This window comes from Erythrolamprus reginae, chromosome 1 (assembly GCF_031021105.1).
Source record: "Erythrolamprus reginae isolate rEryReg1 chromosome 1, rEryReg1.hap1, whole genome shotgun sequence".
Classification (NCBI taxonomy): Eukaryota; Metazoa; Chordata; class Lepidosauria; order Squamata; family Dipsadidae; genus Erythrolamprus; species Erythrolamprus reginae.
Window position 1 is genome coordinate 89,707,197 of NC_091950.1, and position 21,662 is coordinate 89,728,858.

A 21,662-nucleotide genomic window follows, 5' to 3' on the forward strand; every position below is an offset into this window, starting at 1 on the left:
TCAATAGTTGTTAATTACTGTTGTTCAAAGTGACTTTCAGTTCACGTTTTCATGTTTAGAATTACCGGTACCTTCTGTTGACATAGACCAGAATGCCTGTTCACAAGATTACTTCAATTTCTTAAACAAAAATCTTTGATTATATTATAATTGACTGGGTTCCTGTGATACCTTTTGTTTCAAAAGACTAGAGTTCAGTATATTATAGACAGGTGTTGACTGAGATATTATATATTATATGGCTTGTTTGATTTGGGTTAAATGTATTTGAACCAACCTTGTCTGTATTATCTGTTTCTAGCCAATTGAAATGCTAATTTAATTCCGCAAACCACAAGGCAAACCATGGTTAAAGATGTATGAAAATAGTAAACTATGACATGTTGTTCAGGAATATTTAAACTTCTATTAGTTAGGCAAAATTCATATTTGTGTTCTGAAATTATGATTGCATGGCCTTCTGGGGTAGTATTTGCATATATATTTTCATTAGGTTTTACTCTATCTTTGATTGTCCCTAATTCTTATACAAACGCAGCTCAAATGTTGGGCCATCTCTTTTTCCTTAGCAATAAGAGAAATTACATAATCTCTGTAGAGTATTGTTCTCCTGAGTGTTTTTATTCGTAATTATTTTCGTTTATGAAACCCTGCTATGGTCCTGAAGGAGCTTCTCCAGGAGGAGATAAAAGCGGTAGTAAGTTGTACAATATAAAAAGGTAACTTCAACTCAGTCTCAAATCCTGATCAGTTCACGAATTCATTCTTGCCAGGAATGCAGGAAAATGTACCTTTATCTTTTTCCCTTTGGGGGGAAGGGGTTCCTAGTCTAGATCAGCGTTTCCCAACCTTGGCAACTTGAAGATATTTGGACTTCAACTCCCAGAATTCCTCAGCCTACAATGAAAATCTTTCAAAGCGTCTTGATTTGGAAACGCTTTTTTTTAAATGAATCAAGGCTTGATTCAAGGAATTCAATCACAGCAAGGAACCTGCGAGCGTTCCTATAGAAACCGCACCGTATTCCGCTGTTGCCTGGACACATGAAGCAATGAACACGCATGCGTCGCAAGCGTTTCTTCTGCCGCTCTAGGCAGGCACTGACTCTCCCTTTTAGATCGGTCTAAGCGGCGTTTCTCTATGGTTTGCTGAGATCATAGTTTCGCGTCAACGAGAAAGCGACTGCGACGCGCGGAGGCGAATCATGGCGGCGGTTGACATAAGAGGTATTGGGAGGGAGATAGCACGGGGTTGATGGGGTTGACCACCTTGTTTGCTTAGTTATCTATTTTGGTATTTTTCCAAACCATGTTTTCCTGGGCTGTTTATTGTCTGCGTCCATCAGAGGCACGGAGTGTTTCCATGAACCGCCTCGAAAGCCACAAAACTTCCAACTTCTCGCTACTATCCAGTGGTTTTAGGATATTCGCAGCTTAAATCTATTTTAGAAACACAGAAGAACCAGGGTAGTTTCTGGACCGGAAGAGCTTCAGATGTTCAGATCCATCCAGATTTCTTTCCGATTTCAAATTGATCTCCAGCACTTGGGAGGGGGTAGAGCCGTGCAGTCTGATTAATATTAGTCAGCAAAATTGTACAAACAAATCCTGTTTATGCTAGTTTTCTTCTGAACAAAATGACATTTTGGCTTGATTTGTCGAGTGCAATGTAGCAATTGTATATAAATTTTCTAGTGTGTGGAAATTAGATAAAGATTGCACATGAATTAAAATAAAAAGATCAGACTATGTAATACTTTTTAATAATCATTTAAATAAACCTTCATTTTTGTGTTGAGTTCAGTTTCAGGAGCTACTTGGATGAATGAGACAGATAAGCAGCAGATTACAAACTATATATATTTGTGTGTGTGTGTGTGTGTGTGTGTGTGTGTGTGTGTGTGTATATATATATTTGTTTTCGTAGATTTTCACGGGTACAGGTATGACGGTCTTGGTATATTCGGGTTTCTTCCCGTGTAGGATTTGGAAATTTCTGGCGACGTTTCGATGAGGTCTCACTCGTCATCTTCAGGCTGGTGTTCGCTTGAGAACAAGGACAGAAACACCATACACACACACACACACACACACACACAAACATACATACATACATACATACAAATTCCGGTAAGGGTATGGCTAGCTGATGAGAACAAAATAGCTTGAAATAGATCTATACTAGTCTACCTTTTCATTATCAGCAAAAATATATTACACATATAGAATATTGTTTATCGGCTATAAAAAATTAAATGCCTTGGATATGGCCCCTGGAGAGGCCAAGAGGCAAAAAGGAAGCAGTATGCTCCCTTCCATATTTGGGTATACGAGGGTGATTTGACAGAAAAAAAGCATACACACTCACACAAACACACACACCCCACACATAACATATGTATATATAATAAATAAAATTCAATTAGAACAGCAACTATTTTAATTTTTTAAAGTTTATTAGATGTTAATCAAACACCTATGTAATAGTTGTATTAACATTATTTATATACAGTGATCCCTCGATTTGCGCGTTCTCGATTAGCGCGAAACGCTGCAACGCGGTTTTTCAAAAAATATTAATTAAAAAATAAGTCCACGGTTTTTTTGCTACACCACGGGTTTTCCCACCCGATGACGTCATACGTCATCACCAAGAGTCACTTCTCTGTCTCTTTCTCTTTCTTTCCTGTCACTATGCTTCAATCATTTTCTCATTTCTCTTTTTTCTCCCCTTTTTTCTATCATTTCTCTCTCTCTTTCTTCCTCTCTCACACTCTCTTCCTCCCTTCTCTCTCCCCCCCTCCACTTGCCCACGAGAAGAAAAAAAGCAACCTCTGCCGGGCAGCTCCCCTTGTGCCCCCGCTTTGTGCCTGCCTCTTTTGGGGATTTTTTTTTCTTTTCTTTTTTGCGCTGGCGGCGGGAGCTGTTGGGGAGGGCTCTGCCGGGAAGGCCTCTCAGCTGCAGAGCCGAATGGGGGCGGAGGCAACAGCGGAGCCCGGCGCTGGGGCCATGCGAGGCTGTTCATCCAGGGGGGCGTGGATTGGCAAGTCGCCCTCCTTTCTCTCTCTTTCTCAAGATCGCTTGCCGCTTGCCTATTGCAGCGAAGGAGGCGAAGCAAGGCTCCAAGCTGCAAAGCGGCAAGCGGCAAGCGATCTTGGGGATTCCCCTTTGCCTGGGCGGCGGGAAGACCAAGGGAAGGTTCCTTCAGCCGCCCAACACCTGATCCGCTCCGCAGCGCGGCAGCAGCGAGGAGCCGAAGATGGGGTTTCCCCTTTGCCTTTACCCCATCTTCGGCTCCTCGCTGCTTCCGCGCTGCGGAGCAGATCAGCTGTTGGGCGGCTGAAGGAACTTTCCCTTGGTCTTCCCCGCCGCCCACACGCAAACTCCACCATCTGCGCATGTGCGGCCATGAAAAAAATGGCGCACATGCGCAGATGGTGGTTTTTACTTCCGCATCCAGTATAACGCGGAAATCGGTTAGCGTGGGAGGTCTTGGAACGTAACCCCCGCGCTAACCGAGAGATCACTGTACTATTAATTTCTCCTGAATAATCAATTTGGTTGAAGTTTTTCTAGTGCTGCACAATATTATGTTTTATCTAATTAAATAATTGGTTAACTTCTTAGGTAAACATACTGGTTTTATATCATGTTTAACTTTTATCAAATGAAATGCATGAAGCTGATAGGGATAAATTATTTTACTTTAGGAAATACAGCCAAAATGTGTTTTTTAAATCCAGCTTCAAGTTTTTCCTGAAGAGAAATTTATGAAGTATATATGTGAATCAAGTCACTATAGTTCAATGATGGCGAACCTTTTTTTCCTTGGGTGCCGAAAGAGCATGGGCACACACTATCACGCATGCACAAGTGCCCACACCCATAATTCATTGCTTGGGGAGGGTGAAAACAACTTACCCTGCTCCCCCGGAGACTCTCTGGAGGCTACAAATAGCCTGTTTCCGAACTTCTGGTGGGCCCAGTAGATTTGTATTTTGCCCTTCCCAGTCTCCAAAGGCTTCCTTGGAGTGGGAGGAGGATAAAAACGTCTGTCCCCCCCAGCAGAGGTGCTCTGGAAGCCAAAAACGCCCTCCCAGAGCCTCTGTGCAAGCCAAAAATAAGCTGGCCGGCACACACGTGCATGTTGGAGCTGAGCTAGAGCAACAGTTCGAGTGCCAGCAGATATGGTTCTGCGTGCCATCTGTGGCACCCGTGCCATATGATTGCCATCACTGCTATAGCTTGTTCATACTATCATTAAAACAAACAATGCTTAGATTAGGTAAAACCAGTTTTTGTAATAGTCTGAGAATCAAAACACTGACAATCAAGGCATCTCTCAAACTTCAAGAGAAGTTTTTCCAATTTTGTAGCAGTGAAAAGGGCAAGAAAGTCAGTTGATTTCATAGAGCCAGGAGTAGGCTACTGCCCAGATTGGGGGGGGGGGACAGGACGCGGTGGGGTAGTGAAAATGGAGCTCTACCCCAGAGCACCCAATTTGCACTGAAAGATGTTGAAATAAAATGCATAAGCCATGCCCACAGTGTAGTAGTAAAAATTTTGGTAGCCCTTCACTGTGTAGATCATTCACTATCAACAACTACTATACAAAAATTATGGTGGCAGAGAAAACAGACTTTTAGGTCTGGAAAGAACAAATAAAAACCATATTTTTGGCATATTTATTTATTTATTTATTTATTACTTAGATTTGTATGCCGCCCCTCTCCGGAGACTCGGGGCGGCTCACAACATGTAGAAACAAATCATGGGTAATCAGACAAGTTTAAAATGTTTAAATATTAAAAACCCCATATGCTAACAGACACACACACAGACATACCATGTATAAATTAAACGTGCCCAGGGGGAGATGTTTCAGTTCCCCCATGCCTGACGGCAAAGGTGGGTTTTAAGGAGTTTACGGAAGGCAGGAAGAGCAGGGGCAGTCCTAATCTCCGGGGGGAGTTGGTTCCAGAGGGCCGGTGCCGCCACAGAGAAGGCTCTTCCCCTGGGGCCCGCCAACCGACATTGTTTAGTTGACGGAACCCGGAGAAGGCCCACTCTGTGGGACCTAATCGGTCGCTGGGATTCGTGCGGCAGGAGGCGGTCTCGGAGATATTCTGGTCCGATGCCATGAAGGGCTTTAAAGGTCATAACCAACACTTTGAATTGTGACCGGAAATTGATCGGCAGCCAATGCAGACTGCGGAGTGATGTTGAAACATGGGCATACCTAGGTAGGCCCATGACTGCTCTCGCAGCTGCATTTTGCACGATCTGAAGTTTCCGAACACTTTTCAAAGGTAGCCCCATGTAGAGAGCATTACAGTAGTCGAACCTCGAGGTGATGAGGGCATGAGTGACTGTGAGCAATGAGTCCCGGTCCAGATAGGGCCGCAACTGGTGCACCAGGCGAACCTGGGCAAACGCCCCCCTCGCCACAGCTGAAAGATGTTGTTCTAATGTGAGCTGTGGATCGAGGAGGACGCCCAAGTTGCGGACCCTCTCTGAGGGGGTCAATGATTCCCCCCCCAGGGTAATGGACGGACAGATGGAATTGTCCTTGGGAGGCAAAACCCACAGCCACTCCGTCTTATCCGGGTTGAGCTTGAGTCTGTTGACACCCATCCAGGCCCCAACAGCCTCCAGGCACCGGCACATCACTTCCACCGCTTCGTTGACTGGGCAAGAGCAGGCTAGAATTAGTTTTAAATTGTGGTTTGTTTTTCTTTTGTAATTTAGTGCAAGTCATAAATATTTTTAAACAGAGTTCAGAAATAATCAAAAGCAATACTAACACTCATTAGTTAATACTAATCTGATCCTGTATTTCAGAATAGCAATCTTCTGTTTAGCAGAATAAGGCACAAACAGACTTGGAGGGTGGATGGTGGTGGTGGTGGAATCTACTTCATAGCAGTGACAGAAAAGGAATGTATTTGGGTTCCTGCAGGATGTCATTGTTTGACATTGGAAGCTGAGCATGCCCACCAGACTAGATCTTACAGGATAACAGACAAAATTATGTATCCATAATACATCCATGCCGTGACCCTTGAAAAACTTGATAGGCAATAAATAGCACTTTGAATTTATTTATTTATTTATTAGATTTGTATGCCACCCCTCTCCGTAGACTTGGGGTGGCTAACAACAATAATAAAGCAGCATATGACAAATCTAATATTTAAAATAATTAAAAAACCCTTATTAAAAACCAAACATATACACAAACATACCTTGCATAAATTGTATAGGCCTAGGGGGAAAGGAATATCTCAATTCCCCCATGTCTGACGATAGAGGAGCTTATGAAAGGCGAGGCGGAATTATAACCAGGAACCCAACAAGTACTTCTAGACTTATGACTGGTTGCTTAGTGACCATTCAAAGTTAGGATGTACTTACCTAGGGAATATTTATGACCTGGATTTGAAGTTTCTATAGTTCTGCAGTCACATGACTGCACACTGGAGACTTGGCAGCCAGGTCACATTTACCAATGATCACGTGTTTACAATGCTTTTGCTAAAACCTGCTGTTTATTTTCAGTTTTCGGAAAATCATGGGTTCATTTAGTGACCATGACAAAAAAAAAAGGTTGTAAAACCATCACTATGTAAACCATTATCATTGTCAGTAGAAGTTTCTGTTAAGCCATCCTACTGTATCTTGGATTCTTGTGTAATGTTTATTTTAATTACTTTTAAGGAGTAATTTACCCCACTTAGAAAAAAGCAGCTGTTTTTCATAGAAAGAAATGGAGCAGATATATTTACATATGATTGTCTGATGTCTTCCAAGAAGTAGAGAGCAGCACATATATTATTCATAGACCTATTTATGCTGCATTAAGCATGGCTTCCTAGCCATCTGGGTTTTGCTTTCTAAAAGATTTCTGAAGCAGCATATGCATATTTTATGCAACCATATATCGCATCTTAGGTTGGATTTCAGGTTGGTTCAAAACTTCCATGTCATGAAACTGCTGTAGAATAATTGCTATGAGAATCCTGGGTTAAAAAGTAATAATGCTAAAATATCTTGTATTAAATTAGAACACCTCTGTGGGATTTTTTCCCTCTACATATTAAGAATATTTTTTTCCACTGAAATATCTCACAAGATTGTATTCTTTTAAGATTTAAAATGGTCTTAAGTATCATGTACCTTTTCCTTAATCTTTTATATAACAATTGCCCCGAGATATGTTACACTATTAGACTGTAATAATGCAATACAGTGATCCCTCGATTATCGTGAGGGTTCCGTTCCAAGACCCCTCGCGATAATCGATTTTTCGCGATGTAGGGTTGCGGAAGTAAAAACACCATCTGCGCATGCGCGCCCTTTTTTTTCATGGCCGCGCATGCGCAGATGGTGGAGTTTGCGTGGGCGGCGGGGAAGACCCAGGAAAGGTTCCTTCGGCCGCCCAGCAGCTGATCTGCTCGGCAGCGGAGCAGCAGCGAGCAGACGAAGATCGGGGTTTCCCCGCCGCCCACGCAAAGGGGAACCCCCGATTTGGCTCCTCGCTGCTACCGCGCTGCCGAGCAGATCAGCTGCTGGGCAGTCGCAGCAGCAGCGAGCAGACGAAGATCGGGGTTTCCCCGCCGCCCACGCAAAGGGGAAACCCCGATTCGGCTCCTTGCTGCTACCGCGCTGCCGAGCAGATCAGCTGCTGGGCGGCCGAAGGAACCTTCCCTGGGTCTTCCTCGCTGATGCCCCCGCTTGCCCGCCCGCCCGCCGCCCGCCAGCAAGAGGGGGAGAGATAGAGAAAGAGAGAGAAGGAAAGAAAGAGATGAGAGAGGGAGGAAGAGAGTGTGAGATAGGAAGAAGCAAGATAGAGAAAGAGAGAGAGAAAGAAAGATGAGAAAGGAAGGAAGAGAGTGACGTCATCGGGTGGAAAAATCGCGATACAGCGTTTCGCTAAGAACGAGATCGCGAAAATCGAGGGATCACTGTACCTGATTTTCATCTGCTACATGTAACATTTTTGGAATATCATCGTATCTGCAACTTCCAAATAACTTGGTGGAATTAAACAAATATAGCAACATAAATATGGAGGTGGGAAGGAGGATCAGTGTACTAAAACAAATCTAGTATTAAAAATAAATATATAAAACCCTACCATATTAAAAACCAGACAACATATACATACCAAACATAAAATAAAAATATAAATCCTCCATGCCTGGCGGTAAAGGTGGGTCTTGAGTAGTTTACAAAAGACAAGGAGGGTGGGAGCAGTTCTAATCTCCGGGGGGAGTTGATTCCAGGGGGCCGGGGCCACCACAGAGAAAGCTCTTCCCCTGGGGCCCACCAGACGACATTGTTTAGTCGACGGGACCCGGAGAAGGCCAACTCTGTGGGACCTTATTGGTCGCTGGGATTCGTGCGGTAGCTTCTTCAACTTAGTTGTTAAGTAAGAACAGTTGTACTTACTTAACAACTGCAGTAATTCACTTAACAACTGTGGCAAGAAAGGCAAAAATGGAGCTAAATTCATTTAACAAATGTTTCGCTTATCGACAAAAATTTTGGGCTCAAGGACTAACTATATTCTGACTTCAGGTGATATAGGAAAAGAAAGAAAATCTATTTAAACAATGGTCAAATTTATAAATCTTTATAATATTCACTACTCTTATCATTTTTATAAGCTAAAAATTCCCGGTGCCATATTTTTCTTATATCTTCTTATGGCATCCTGTTGGACATAGGGACCATTGGAGTGAAATAATATTCTTATTAGTATAGGTCTGTGATGATGAACCTATGGCACACGTGCCAGAAGTGACATGCATTGTCACTTGGGCACATGCACCATCATCAGCTGCTCTCTTCCAGGTTCTGGCACACACAGCTGGTCTTTATGCTTGCGCTGGAACCCAGAAGAGAACAGCTGGCCAATCCATGCAACCCCACTGCTTCCACATTGTGGTGCTCCAGCGTGCATGCATGTGCTCCAGTTTCAGTACTTTATGCCGAAAAGGTTGGCCGTCACTGGTATATATGATGGAGTGGTAGCATGGCTTTGAATTTGTTTCTGTTGCTCAAAGATTTCTGCTCTGATATTATTTATCAGTTTGGTGGATTGTTTTTTTACTGCCATAGAACTCAAGACCGCAAATGCAAGTTGCTTAGGGGGACCTATTTTCCAGTATTTGTGTCAGATATGCTTGACCTCAGCAAGTTTTTGTTCTGTGTGCTTTGGGGCTAAAACAAAAATGTGTAAATGTTAGTTTAAATCTTTTACTTTAAATATACAATATTGTTTCAAGACCCTTCAATGAACAGAGTATGGATCTTCAGCTTATATTAAAGAAAAGCTATTGTATTATTGTTGGACTAATGTCATTAATTTTTAACTTTTTGCACTAGATATTTCAGGTTGATTAAACTATTTTTAAAAAATTGTCATTGGTTTTTCTGAATGCGAAACTTATGTTTTTCTCTTTTTTTTCTTTACTTCTCCCTTGTTCATTATTTTACTCTTACAGATAATCTGCTGGGAATTTCCTGGGTTGATAGTTCATGGATTCCAATATTAAACAGTGGGAGTGTATTGGACTATTTCTCAGAGCGCAGTAATCCATTCTATGATAGAACATGCAACAATGAAATGGTCAAAATGCAAAGGCTAACCTTGGATCACTTGAAGTAAGTAAATGTAGTATGATTAGTTTTTTTAGCTTTCAGGAAGAAATTATGTCATAATATCAACTGAGATGTTAAGAAAAGAAATATGCAGCATAATGCAGATAGTCCTCAGGTTACATCCATTTGCTCAGTGACTCTTCAGAGTTATGATGTGGCCATGTGACATGTTTTATGATGCATTGCTTGGCAATGCAATTCTGTTTCCAATTGCTGATGTAAGCTACAAAATTGTCTTATGAAAGTTCACCTATTAAAATACAATGGGATGTGCATTTGCCATGATTTAAATACAAACTAAACAGATGAGTGAAGAGACTTTTTTGTTTATCAATTGAATCAGTGTATAGGACAAATTATAATTAAACATCAATTTAACAAGCTCATTTTAAATCAAACAAATGAAATTATTCACTGTTAAAAATGTACTTACCTTAATTCTGTAAAGCAGCTATGTAGGATATAGAACAGGCCAGTTAAACTGGTGGCCCATGGTCTGATATGTCCTGTGTGGGCCATACCCACCCCAGCTTAATAAAGGCAAAAAACATCCCTGTTAGATGGAGCCCTTATTCATACGTATGGCTTTCTAATTCTTTGCAGTAGATCTTCTTATCTAACTCTATTGCGCAGGGGTCTTCAAAAATAAGAGAAAAAATAGATGGCCTTATTTTGACACAGATTCTGTGGATTAATAAAGATATGAATCAAAATATGATGAAATGAATATTCCATTAAACCAATCCTATATCTTGGGGAAGGTAAAGCAGCAGGCATGAATTATTTTTCTTGTTCACATTGTTCTCCTTAAAGTTGCTAAGTTTGAAGACCTCTGCTCTTGTGTCTCTTTGTGATTGTGGAATGAGGGGGAGTCTCTTTAATCATTGCCACACTATGAAATTTTGATTGCTGCATAGTCTTACTATACATTTTTACTGGAAACTTTAAATAAAGGGATGACTTAGAACACATATTTCTGTGAGGTTAAAATTTAACATATACTATTCCTTTTTGTGTTGGAAAGGCTGCTTTCTGGAGTATCATTTTCTCATTAGTAAACAGTTATTCAGAATCTTCCCAGGTCTTTTAGGTTTGCTCCTATTATTTTTACTCCTTTCATTTGCTTGCTATTAAAGCTGCTAATTTATTTTTTGTGCATTCTGAAACTGCTTAACCGAGTTTCTCCCCTACCACCCCCCCACTTCTACTTGAGATTTTTGAATAACATGGTTTCTTTTTCCTGATATTAAAGATTAATTCCAGTAATTTAAATCAATCTGCTTTTAATCACTGCCTTTCACCTATTTATGTGCCAGGGCAGATGGGAAGAAGACCAGTAGTTTAAAGACCAGTAGTTTAAACCCACTCTTTAGCTATTGGAAGTGGGGGGAAGAAATTACTCGCCACTTAATGATTTCTAGATTTCCTTTTTTCAAAAAGCAACCCTTATTTTTTCTCTACACTAAGGTAGCTTATAGTTTCAGTGTTTGTAGCGTCTGGGATTTTTCTCTCTAGATTTAGCTCTGTCCTTTTATCTTTCAGTCAAATGGTTGGAGTAGAATATATTCTTCTCCATGCACAAGAGCCAATCCTCTTTATTATCCGTAAGCAGCAGAGACAGAACCCAACACAAGGTAAGGCTGTAGACAGCTGTCCTATTTAAATGGTAGAGCGTAACCCGACCAGCCTTTTCCAGTCTGCATGTTCTTCAGACAGACCAATTCCAAGATTTTTTATTTATTTATTTTAATGTGGCTTGGGAATTTGGGGAGCTGAAATCCAAACGTTTGGATGTTGTCTAGGTCAGTGTTTTTCAACCAGTGTGCCGTGGCACACTAGTGTGCCGCGAAGAAGGAAGTTCAGGTTCCGGTCTCGCAGCTTTTTGCTGAGAGAGTGAAAGTGAGAAAGAAAGAGAGAGAAAGAAAGCAAGAGAGAGAGAAAGAGAGTGAGAGAGAGAAAGCAAGAGAGAGAAAGGAAGAGAAAGCAAGAGTGAGAGAGAGAAAAGGAGAGGAAGGGGGGGGAGAGAGAGAGAGAGAAATGAGCAAAAGTGGGAAGAAAAAAGAGAAATGAGAAAATGATTGAGACAGAGAATGAGAGGAAAGAGAGAGAAACAAAAGAGAGAAGTGACTCTTGATTTAAAGCATATGATAAAAAGCACCCAAAGAATAAGAGAGAAAAAAACCCAGCCCTCACCTGTTTTTGGAAATGGTTCAAGAGTGTGTGTATACACACACACACACACACACACACAAGGGTAGGGAGGAGACGGGTGGAAAAAGAGAGGAGAGTGTCTTATGGTGTCATTTTGTGTCATTTTGGTTGGTGATGTGCCCCAGGATTTTGTAAATGTAAAAAACGTGCCGCGGCTCAAAAAAGGTTGAAAATCACTGGTCTAGGTTGTGGAATCTTGCCATTGATAAAGATTTTCCTTGTGCAGGCATACTATTTCCATATAGAGTGGTAGACTATGTGTCCCCTTTCATTTTGCGTGGGTTGTACAGTGGCCTAAATGACCTCTTTCTGTTCTGTGATTCTATAAATCCAAAGTAAATTATGAACTTAATTCGTCCCGTGATCAGGTTCTTAAGTAGAAAAGTTTGTAAGAAGAAGCAATGTAAAAGCAAATAATGCGTGCGATTGGGGAAACCACAGGGAGGGTGGAGGCCCTGTTTCCTCCCAGGAGATTCCTAGAGAGGCCCCCCAGAGGCTTCTCCCCGCCTTTTCCAGCTCTGTTTCCTCCCAGGAGATTCCTAGAGAGGCCCCCCAGAGGCTTCTCACCACCTTTTCTGGCCCTGTTTCCTCCCAGGAGATTCCTAGAGAGGTGCCACAGAGGCTTCTCCCTGCCTTTTCTGGCCGTTTCCTCCCAGGAGATTCCTAGAGAGGCCCCACGGAGGCTTCGCCCTACCTTTTCAGGTTACAGTTTCAGAGGCTCAGGTTTGTAAATGGAAAATGGTTCCTGAGAAGAGGCAAAAAAATCTTGAACATCTGGTTCTTATCTATAAAAGTTCGTAAGTAGAGGCGTTCTTAGGGAGAGGTACCACTGTATGTTCTTCCCAGTGCTCCCATCTTGCCCCACAGTCCTGTCTACTTGTTTGTCGGGACAGACTGCATAAGTTCTGAGCAAATATATTCCTATTTTTGAGCAAGGAAGTTCCTCCATTTGATTATGTCTATATAGGAAGAAATAGAACCAGAAACAATTCTATTCATTCTGATCATGTGTATTGTTATGTTTTCTTCTTAAATCTTGCTTAAAATAATTGCTTTAAAAAAAACTGGGGCTCTGTAAAAGATTTTCATTACCTCCTACCATCTGACCCAATTTGAAATAATAGTATTTGTTGTGGAGGACATGTGGATAGTGTTGGAAGCTGCCTTTGAGGCTAACTTTATCTTTTTGCAACAATAAGGGAATGCCCTCTTGTGGTAAAATGCAATATGGGTAACAAAATAAGTTTTGTCTTCAAGCTGTTCCTTTTTTAGGTCACCCTGGTAGTACAGATTTTTATCTGATGCTATTATAGTTAAGATTTTATCTGGCCATGTTTGTTCACTCTCTCTGCATTTCAAATCTTTATCACTGTTAGTTTTGAAGTGCAAGGCCAATTATTTCTGCATATGATTAGTGGAAGCAGAATTTAGAGAATTTATATATTATTGTTTTATTACACTGAAGTAGCTTTAAATACATACCCATAAAAGTAAATCTACTGAGGATGTAGGCTTTAAATATTCTTGTAATCTAGCTATATTTCAACCTCTTTACTGTTTTATGGGAAAAAAAATCAGCAATGGCATCTGTTATATAGTTTGGTTGACTAATGCTGTGCTTCTTTTAAAGTTATTCCACTGGCTGATTATTACATTATTGCTGGAGTAATTTATCAAGCGCCTGACTTGGGATCAGTTGTAAACTCAAGAGTGGTAAGTTTCTGTGACGTTTGTTCCATTACAATAAAAGAAATGTCCACAAAAATGTGGTTTGGTTTCTGGTTCTTTGTTTTAATTTCAACTTCTGAAAGTTTTATTTTTCTGGGGGGTGGGTGGGTGGGTCTATAAAAATGCAAGCAAAGGGAGAAAAATGAAAATATTGTAAAAGGTTGGCTTTCCCCACAGGCACTGGTTCAGTATGAAATTGGAGCATGGGTATTATATGGTTTGATGGATATGACACTGTGGACCAGACCCCCGGCTTCTTTGTCTTTAATTTTATTACTACAGTGAATCACCTCAAGTTGTATTTTACATGATGGCTGGCCATATAAATCTTTCAAAAATATGAATAAGTAATCAGTTTGCCTTTCCTTCATTGATCTTTCCAGAGCCTGTTTTTGGAGACTGCATGTTATATGAAATCAGAGTCATAATGAATGCATACACTTCTTTGTCTGATAACATTTCCCTCCATTTTTTTGGTATCCTTTTTCTTCTTTTCCTTTAGATGTTGCAGAGATGGTTAGATAGGTCTAGTCAGAGGTCTGTACTGAGCTCTTGTACTGTATTGGAGCATAAAAGCTAGATGATTATGATGATGATGATGATGATTATTATTATTATTAATTGGATTTGTATGCCGCCCCTCTCCGCAGACTCGGGGCGGCTAACAACAGTGGTAAAACAACATGCACAATCCAATTAATAAAAACCAACTAAAAAACCCTTATTATAAAAAACCAAACATACACACAAACATACCATGCATAACTTGTAATAGCCTAGGGGGAAAGGATAACTTAACTCCCCCATGCCTGGAGACAAAGGTGGGTCGTAAGTAATTTGCGAAAGACAAGGAGGGTGGGGGCCGTTCTAATCTCTGGGGGGAGTTGGTTCCAGAGGGCCGGGGCCGCCACAGAGAAGGCTCTTCCCCTGGGGCCCGACAAATGACATTGTTTGGTCGACGGGACCCGGAGAAGGCCAACTCTGTGGGACCTTATCGGCCGCTGGGATTCGTGTGGTAGAAGGTGGTTCTGGATGAGAGCAGAATATCACTCTTACTTTACCTCATGTCTGTTATTCCCTTTTTACTGAAGGGAAGTTTAGCTTATTGTTCTCTTTGCTCCTTTTAGCCTCCATGTATTGACTTGCCCAACTTCCATCCTCATTTGTAATTACAGTAGTCCCTCACTATACTGCGCTTCACCTACTGCGGCTTCACTTCATCGTGGGTTTCTGAGGAAGTCGACTGGCAGATTTAAACAGCCCGCCGAACTCGATCGGCAGGTTTTTCAAAAAAAAAAATATCTAAAATTGTAAATACTGTATTTAAATACTGTATCTAAAATAAATACTTTGTGGGAAGGGTTTATAAACACTTAAAACAATGAAAACTTACCAAACAATTACAATATAAATACTTAAATAAGTACTATCAGTCGATAAATTCCCCATCGCGGATTTCACCTATCGCGGCCAGGTCTGGAACGTAACACCAGCGATAGGTGAGGGACTACTGTACATGATTGTAAATTGTATCAAAACAGAGCTTAGAATATTGAATTATGGGTGAAAAAATATATATGCTGTGAATCAGTCCAGTTGTCTAACAGAAATACTGTATAAAGAGAGAAATCACACATTTTCTTACACATTTATATTGTCCAGCTCACTGCAGTACATGGAATCCAGTCAGCTTTTGAGGAAGCTATGTCTTATTGTCGCTATCACCCTTCCAAAGGTTATTGGTGGCATTTCAAAGATCAAGAGGAACGAGGTAAGAAATTTGGGACTCTGGATTTCAAAATTTATCCTTAGGATTTTGCTTTTCCTTAGGAATTATGCAATTGGTCTTGGTCTGTGAAATTCAGTTAATGTTATTGTCACGTTATATTTGTAAAACAATAGACTGCAGAACAAGTAAAATATTCCAGGAAATGCTATGATGTTCTTCACTGTGTTTTTCCCATTTGGTTACAGGTTCTGGGTTTTTTGCACTGTATTTGCCTAGATCACCAAGTAAAACTGTCAATACATAGGGGAGGGGAGATTTATTTTGGCTGGTTTATCACAGAGCCCAATTAGGTATGAAAGGAAGTGTCTCTCTTAAGATCACCCACCTGGTTTCTATGCTTAAGGTTGGTTTAGAATCTGGGCCTCCCTGCTTCTAATCCAATATTTTTATTACTAAATGACATTAGCTCCTAATCCAGAAATATCAGTATAATATTTCTGTATATGGTGGCAGGTTCTTCCACTAGTACTCACTGTTTTAAAAAGTATTCTCAGCTACCCAAAGCTGGTAGAATTATTATCTTCTGCCATCTATTATTTTTTCCCTGTAGCAATACAAATTGATCAAAGCGATACCTATTTTACCCAAATTGCAGAATACCAAAAACATCCAAGTTTCATTTCTAATAATTTAGAATTAATTTCCCCTTATGCTTATAAATTATGGTATCTAAAAGTTCATATGCTTTCATTATGATCTCATTAATTTTATTTTCAGATAAAGCCAAACCAAAAACAAAGAAGAAGGAGGAGCCAAGCTCTATTTTCCAGAGGCAACGGGTGGATGCATTACTTCTAGATCTCAGGAAAAAATTTCCCCCTAAGTTTGTGCAGGTAACAGTCAAATAGTAAACTACTGTTTGCTATAATGAGATAATTTGTCAAAACTGTTCAAGGCCTGCTCTGAGCTGGATTCTGGCTTTTCAGATCATTTGAGTTTGACTGATGTGGTACTTTAGCATGAGAAGAATGGTTATTCCCAAAGAACTAGATGGGATCTTCAGGCTGTGGAGAAGAGATGACCTGTGCAAGAGCAAACCCCCCCCCCCCTCTCCAACATTCTTGGATTCAACGGTTCTGAGGAATTTTCATCCTGTCTACAACCTAAAAAGAGAAGGTTGTTGAAAAAACATCCACTTTGCAAACTCAGAAGGGACCTCAAAGAAATTATCTGGATCCTTTTCAGTTGAGCTTCAAACCAGGATGTGGTATTGAAATAACATTGATCACATTAATAAATGACCAGTAAAGGAAGATCATAGCAGAACAATATTTCATAGAATTTTAGAGTTGAAAGGAATCTTAAAAACGATGTAACCTCCTATCCAATTTAGATCTTGTCAGATGCGCTAGTCTAGGGGAATTGATACTGAGCAGGAAATTAGATGAACCCTGTTCTGTCGGGCTCTCTGGTAGAATCCTCCCAAAAATTCACAGGTACAAATTTCAGACACACACACGTTTGAAAATTCAAAACAATGCTCTTAATGAAAATTCACTTAAACTAAGCCCTCTTTCGGTATAGCAAAGAGCACTGGTCTCCAAACAAACTGGTAATTTATACAAGTCCCTTATCAATTCTGTGATACTTAGCTTGCAGCTGTGAGGCAATTCACAGTCCTTCTTTCACAAAGTGGAACACACTTTGCTCTGGTTTAGTTTCAAAGCGGGGAAAAATCAGCACACACAAAAAGTCAAAGTCAGTAAAGCAGTCACGAACACAACGATCAGATAATTCTCAATGGCCAAATCCACAGGCTGCTATTTATAGCAGCCTCACTAATTACCACAGCCCCACCCAACCACAGGTGGCCTCATATTCTTTGATAATAATCTCTCAGTTGTTGTTGCCTATGCATCGCTCTCCGCATGCGTGGCTGTATCATTAACTCTTGTTCTGAATCCAAGGAGGAGCTAGATAATTGATCCCCTTCTGAGCTGTCTGCCACACTCTCCTCACTGTCACTCATGTCTTCTTGGTCAGAGGAGCCTTCATCAGCAGATTCCACCGGGGGGGGGGGGAACAGGCCTGCAGCATGTGGATGTCTCCCCCACATCCACAGTCCTTGGGGCAGGAGCTGGGGCAGAGCTAACCACAACAAACCCTGAAGTACTTTCCAATTCTATAGTAATGTGAAACATTTATTTTGCTCTGCCATCCATTCCAGATTATAATATTTTGATTAGGCTTCAAGCAAGGAGAACTCATCCATTAAAGAAGAGTGAGTCAAGCTATTCTCTAAAGTACCTGAGGGCAGGACAGGAAGCAATGAGTGGAAACTAATCAAGGAGAGAAACAACTTAGAACTAAGGAGAAATTTCCTGACAGAACAATTAATCAGTGGAGCAACTTGCCTCCAGATATTGTTGGTACTCCATCACTGGAAGTTTTAAAGAAGATGTTGGAAAACCATTTGTCTGAAGTGTTGTAGGGTTTCCTGCCTAAGCAGGGGGTTGGACTAGAAGACCTCCAAGGTCCCTTCCAACTCTTATTTTTAACGAAATAGCCTGCTCCACTGACTGCCAGCTTATATAATTAGAAAGTTTTGCCTGACATTCATCCAAGATTGACTTCATTGTAATTTAACTCTTTAGTTCTGGTCCTGCTTCTTAAGCAATAGAAATTAAATCCATTTTCTAAGTGACAACCATTTGTGCGACTTGCTATGTTAATCCTGAATCCAGTTATACTAGATATATTACCATCAACATTTCTTATTCTCCTTTTGGGCAATGTTCAGTAAGAGAATGCAGTCTTAAATCTATATAAAAAAGATGTGCATTTTTGACTTGGTTTTTCTCTTTGTTCACAGCAAAAATCTGGAGAAAAGCCAGTTCCAGGTAAGAATGTATTAGTGTTTTTAAACAAGACCATATCCAGTAAATGTATATGATTAGATTTAATTCAGGCTCTTGGGAATATAGTTTGTTTCCAAGTTGGTCATTATGCATATCACTTTATTCATATAGATTTTCTGTATCTTGGATCCTAAAGAATCCCAAGCCTTCAATCTTTTCCCCCTCTTATGCCATCCATAGAGCAGGAATTTCTGATTTTCTCACAGGGAAAGAAAATCTGCATGTAGCAATTTCAGCAATCTTGGTATTCTGGCAATTTTGAATTGCAATTCTGGTTTTAGGTTAAGGGATGGCCACTTGAAAATAGGGAGTGTGTGTGGAAATTAAAGACTCTTTTTTCCCCGTAGCTGTCATTTCTGCATTGCTCTGCTAAATAAAACTGTTTACTTTCAGATACAGGGTAATGGAACCGAGTTTGTTTTTAGTACTTACTGGTAAAAGGTGAAGTGATTCTTTCAATGAAGTTGTAGCATTAGGAAATATCTTATGGTACTGATAATGAGACAAGTATATCTATTAGAATTAGACTTAATGTGGTTTATTTTTTCCCCAGTGGATCAGGTTAAGAAAGAATCAGAGCCAGCACCTGAAGCTATAAAGCAAGAAGAGAAGGAAGCTGCAAAGACCACACAACAGAGCACTACTACTAAAGGGCCACCAGAGAAACGAATGAGATTACAATGACAGAAGGGAAAATGACACTCATAACTCATGAGGTGAAGAAACAGAGTAAATGTTAGCTATTTAAAAATGGGACAGTGAACTGTGACATTTCCAAAATTCCAGCATTTGAATTTTTTTTTTAAATGTTACAAACTTACAGTAACTTTCAGGATGGAACGACCTATTTTAGTCTTCGAGACTGAATTGTGAATCTTTTGAGGATTTTTTTAGCCTCTGATGTTTTCAAATTGTAATCTTCTACTTTGTATTAATGTCTTGCTGGTGTCTGAAATATCTTTATCTTTCATAAATAGAGCGTGGCTCTATTGTTCTGTCAGGTCTTTTTTGCAAATAAATTTATTACAGCAGCTCAGAGAGAGTTTTTCTGAATTTTCACTTTCTCGCTAAGATTAAATTCAAAATGAGTTCACTTTCTCACTAAGATTAAATTCAAATTGAGATAGAAGATTATTATTTTTTAAATCTTCTTTCCTGCAACTTGGGTAATCATATTGCTCATTGGTGATTTTTTCCCTTTTCAGTTTATTACTTGAACAGCTTAGACATGGGTGTGAGGAAAAATGCCCATGATTTTGATATTTTGATATTTGCCTAAATATTGAAGTACAATAGCCAGTAAATAAGAGCACTGTAGTATTCCATAGACTTAGCTTCTCTCAATTACTGTAATTTGTTTTTAAATACAGGATGAGACTTTATATGTACAGAATATTATGTGGTAGCTATTATCCCATAGTTTCAGTACAGTAGCTACGAATATCTTACTCCATGCAGAGAAAAATCTTGAAGGTAATTGTCAATAAAACAAGTTTATAATTTCTGTTTTTTGTAAATATTTATTTGTTTTGAAGAGGGAATGGAAACAAGAATATTTTAAAAGGATTTTTAATCATGGTTTTTTTTTTCACAATATGTGTTTTGTTTTCCCTTTTTTATTCTAAAAATGTTTTGTGCATTTGTATTTTTTTCCAACCTACTTTTATATTATTTCACTGAACAATAAAATGAAATATTTTAAATAACTGTTTCCAAATTCACAAACATCTCATTTTGCTTCTTAATAGGCAAACTTTACTAATGTGATATTTTCAGGTGTTCTGGATTAGCATTGGCATGATTCCTAAACTTTTTGGCTGAGCATTCCTTTAAGCCAGTGTTTCCCAACCTTGGTAACTTGAAGATACCTGGACTTCAACTCCCAGAATTCCCCAGCCAGCATTTGCTGGCTGGGGAATTCTGGGAGTTGAAGTCCAAATATCTTCAAGTTGCCAAGGTTGGGAAACACTGCTTTAAGCTATATGTTATTGCAAACAGCATTAGAATACACACACACAGAGACATAAACACACACTGCAAAGTAAGACAAAGAACAATACTCCCAGAAAATACTGACTGGTATATATGGTGAGGAATTAGATTATTGTCGATTAGAGGCAAGGCGAACGGAATATTCTACAGAAGATAGAACAAAAGTTCTTAGAAACTCAGAATACAGTGCAGAATCATCATCATTTGTAACAGCTGCCTTTATCAAACTTCTAATTGAAAAGGTGTGAAAACCATTATTTCTGCTTTGTGACTGCCTGATCTAGAATGCCTACACCTCTCTTAGAATAAACTTTGTTAATAGAGAACAATGGTAATGCTAATCTCAAGAAGAAAGAATCAGACTAAAAAAATACTTTGTCCTGGATGATATTATATTGCACAAGAACACAATGTGAATACAACGGTAAGCCAGCAAATAGTTTCTAGAGTTGAACTCAGAAGCTATGAGCATGCCAAAAGCTGGAGGGGTGTGTGTGTGCAATCTGTTTATTTATTTATTATTTAGATTTGTATGCCGCCCCTCTCCGCAGACTCGTTTGGGGGGTGGGGGGGTAAAAAAGCCCCCCATCAGAAATTCATCTTTGAAACAGACAGTAAGTTATGCCTTCCTCTTCTTAATCACCTTCAACAATTATTATTCTATCTTAAACTAACTTAAAGGAGGCTCCTTCTAGCAACAGCCTGCTATAACATTTTGAAGACCGACACCATTTTAGGGATTTCTCTTTGTCTCAACGAACAAGGAAGAAGGGCTGCTAAGGCAAACCTAATAAGGAAGTGCTGAGACAACAAACAAAACAAAGCTGATGGAAAAAGATAAAGATTGAAAGCTGCAATTTTAGTTTACTATTGTAACTGGTAGCTTGATCTTCCTAGCTGCAGGTGGCTAAAATCTTCTGATTCTGACTAAAAGAGGAAGCCAGGATGGTAGAGCAAACTATATTTGAAAGGTCCCTAAGTAAAATACACCAATTTGTTGACCAGTTATTCTCTGGTGACAAAAAATCCTCTCATAGCACTCCTGAGATGCAAACATGGCAACTTCACAAGTAGCTGAAAATGCAGAGAAGTTGATCACAGTTTTGAAAGTGTGGATATTAACTTTCACCTTTACTACTATGGTCCCAATGTAAACCTCTCAATACAACGGAAAGAAGTACGTCGAGAAAAAGACAAATTTGGGACTTTTTCTTTATGGACATTAACAAGGTTGAGGATAAAAAATGTGTTTTATAGCAAAGTACTTTATCCATGTTCTGACTTGGGCTGTGGACTACATGCTGGTGCCTTCTGATTTTTAAAATTACTTTTCTTTATATTAAATAAATTTTCTATATGTTGTACATTTTCTCTCCAAAACAATTTTGAAATTGTCAGGACTAAGCATTAGAGTCTTTC

General features: G+C 39.8%; 1 protein-coding gene across 1 annotated transcript; it reads left to right on the forward strand.

Annotated features, from left to right (window-relative positions):
- The first annotated feature begins 938 nt into the window (after positions 1-938).
- On the forward strand, positions 939-19,954 carry MED6 (mediator complex subunit 6). The gene is made up of 8 exons (XM_070758522.1): positions 939-1,226; positions 9,509-9,668; positions 11,208-11,299; positions 13,507-13,589; positions 15,267-15,375; positions 16,111-16,226; positions 18,206-18,233; positions 18,805-19,954. Exons 1-8 carry the CDS (start codon positions 1,205-1,207, stop codon positions 18,933-18,935), a joined length of 741 nt encoding a protein of 246 aa, XP_070614623.1. The 5' UTR covers positions 939-1,204; the 3' UTR covers positions 18,936-19,954.
- Positions 19,955-21,662: the final 1,708 nt, after the last annotated feature.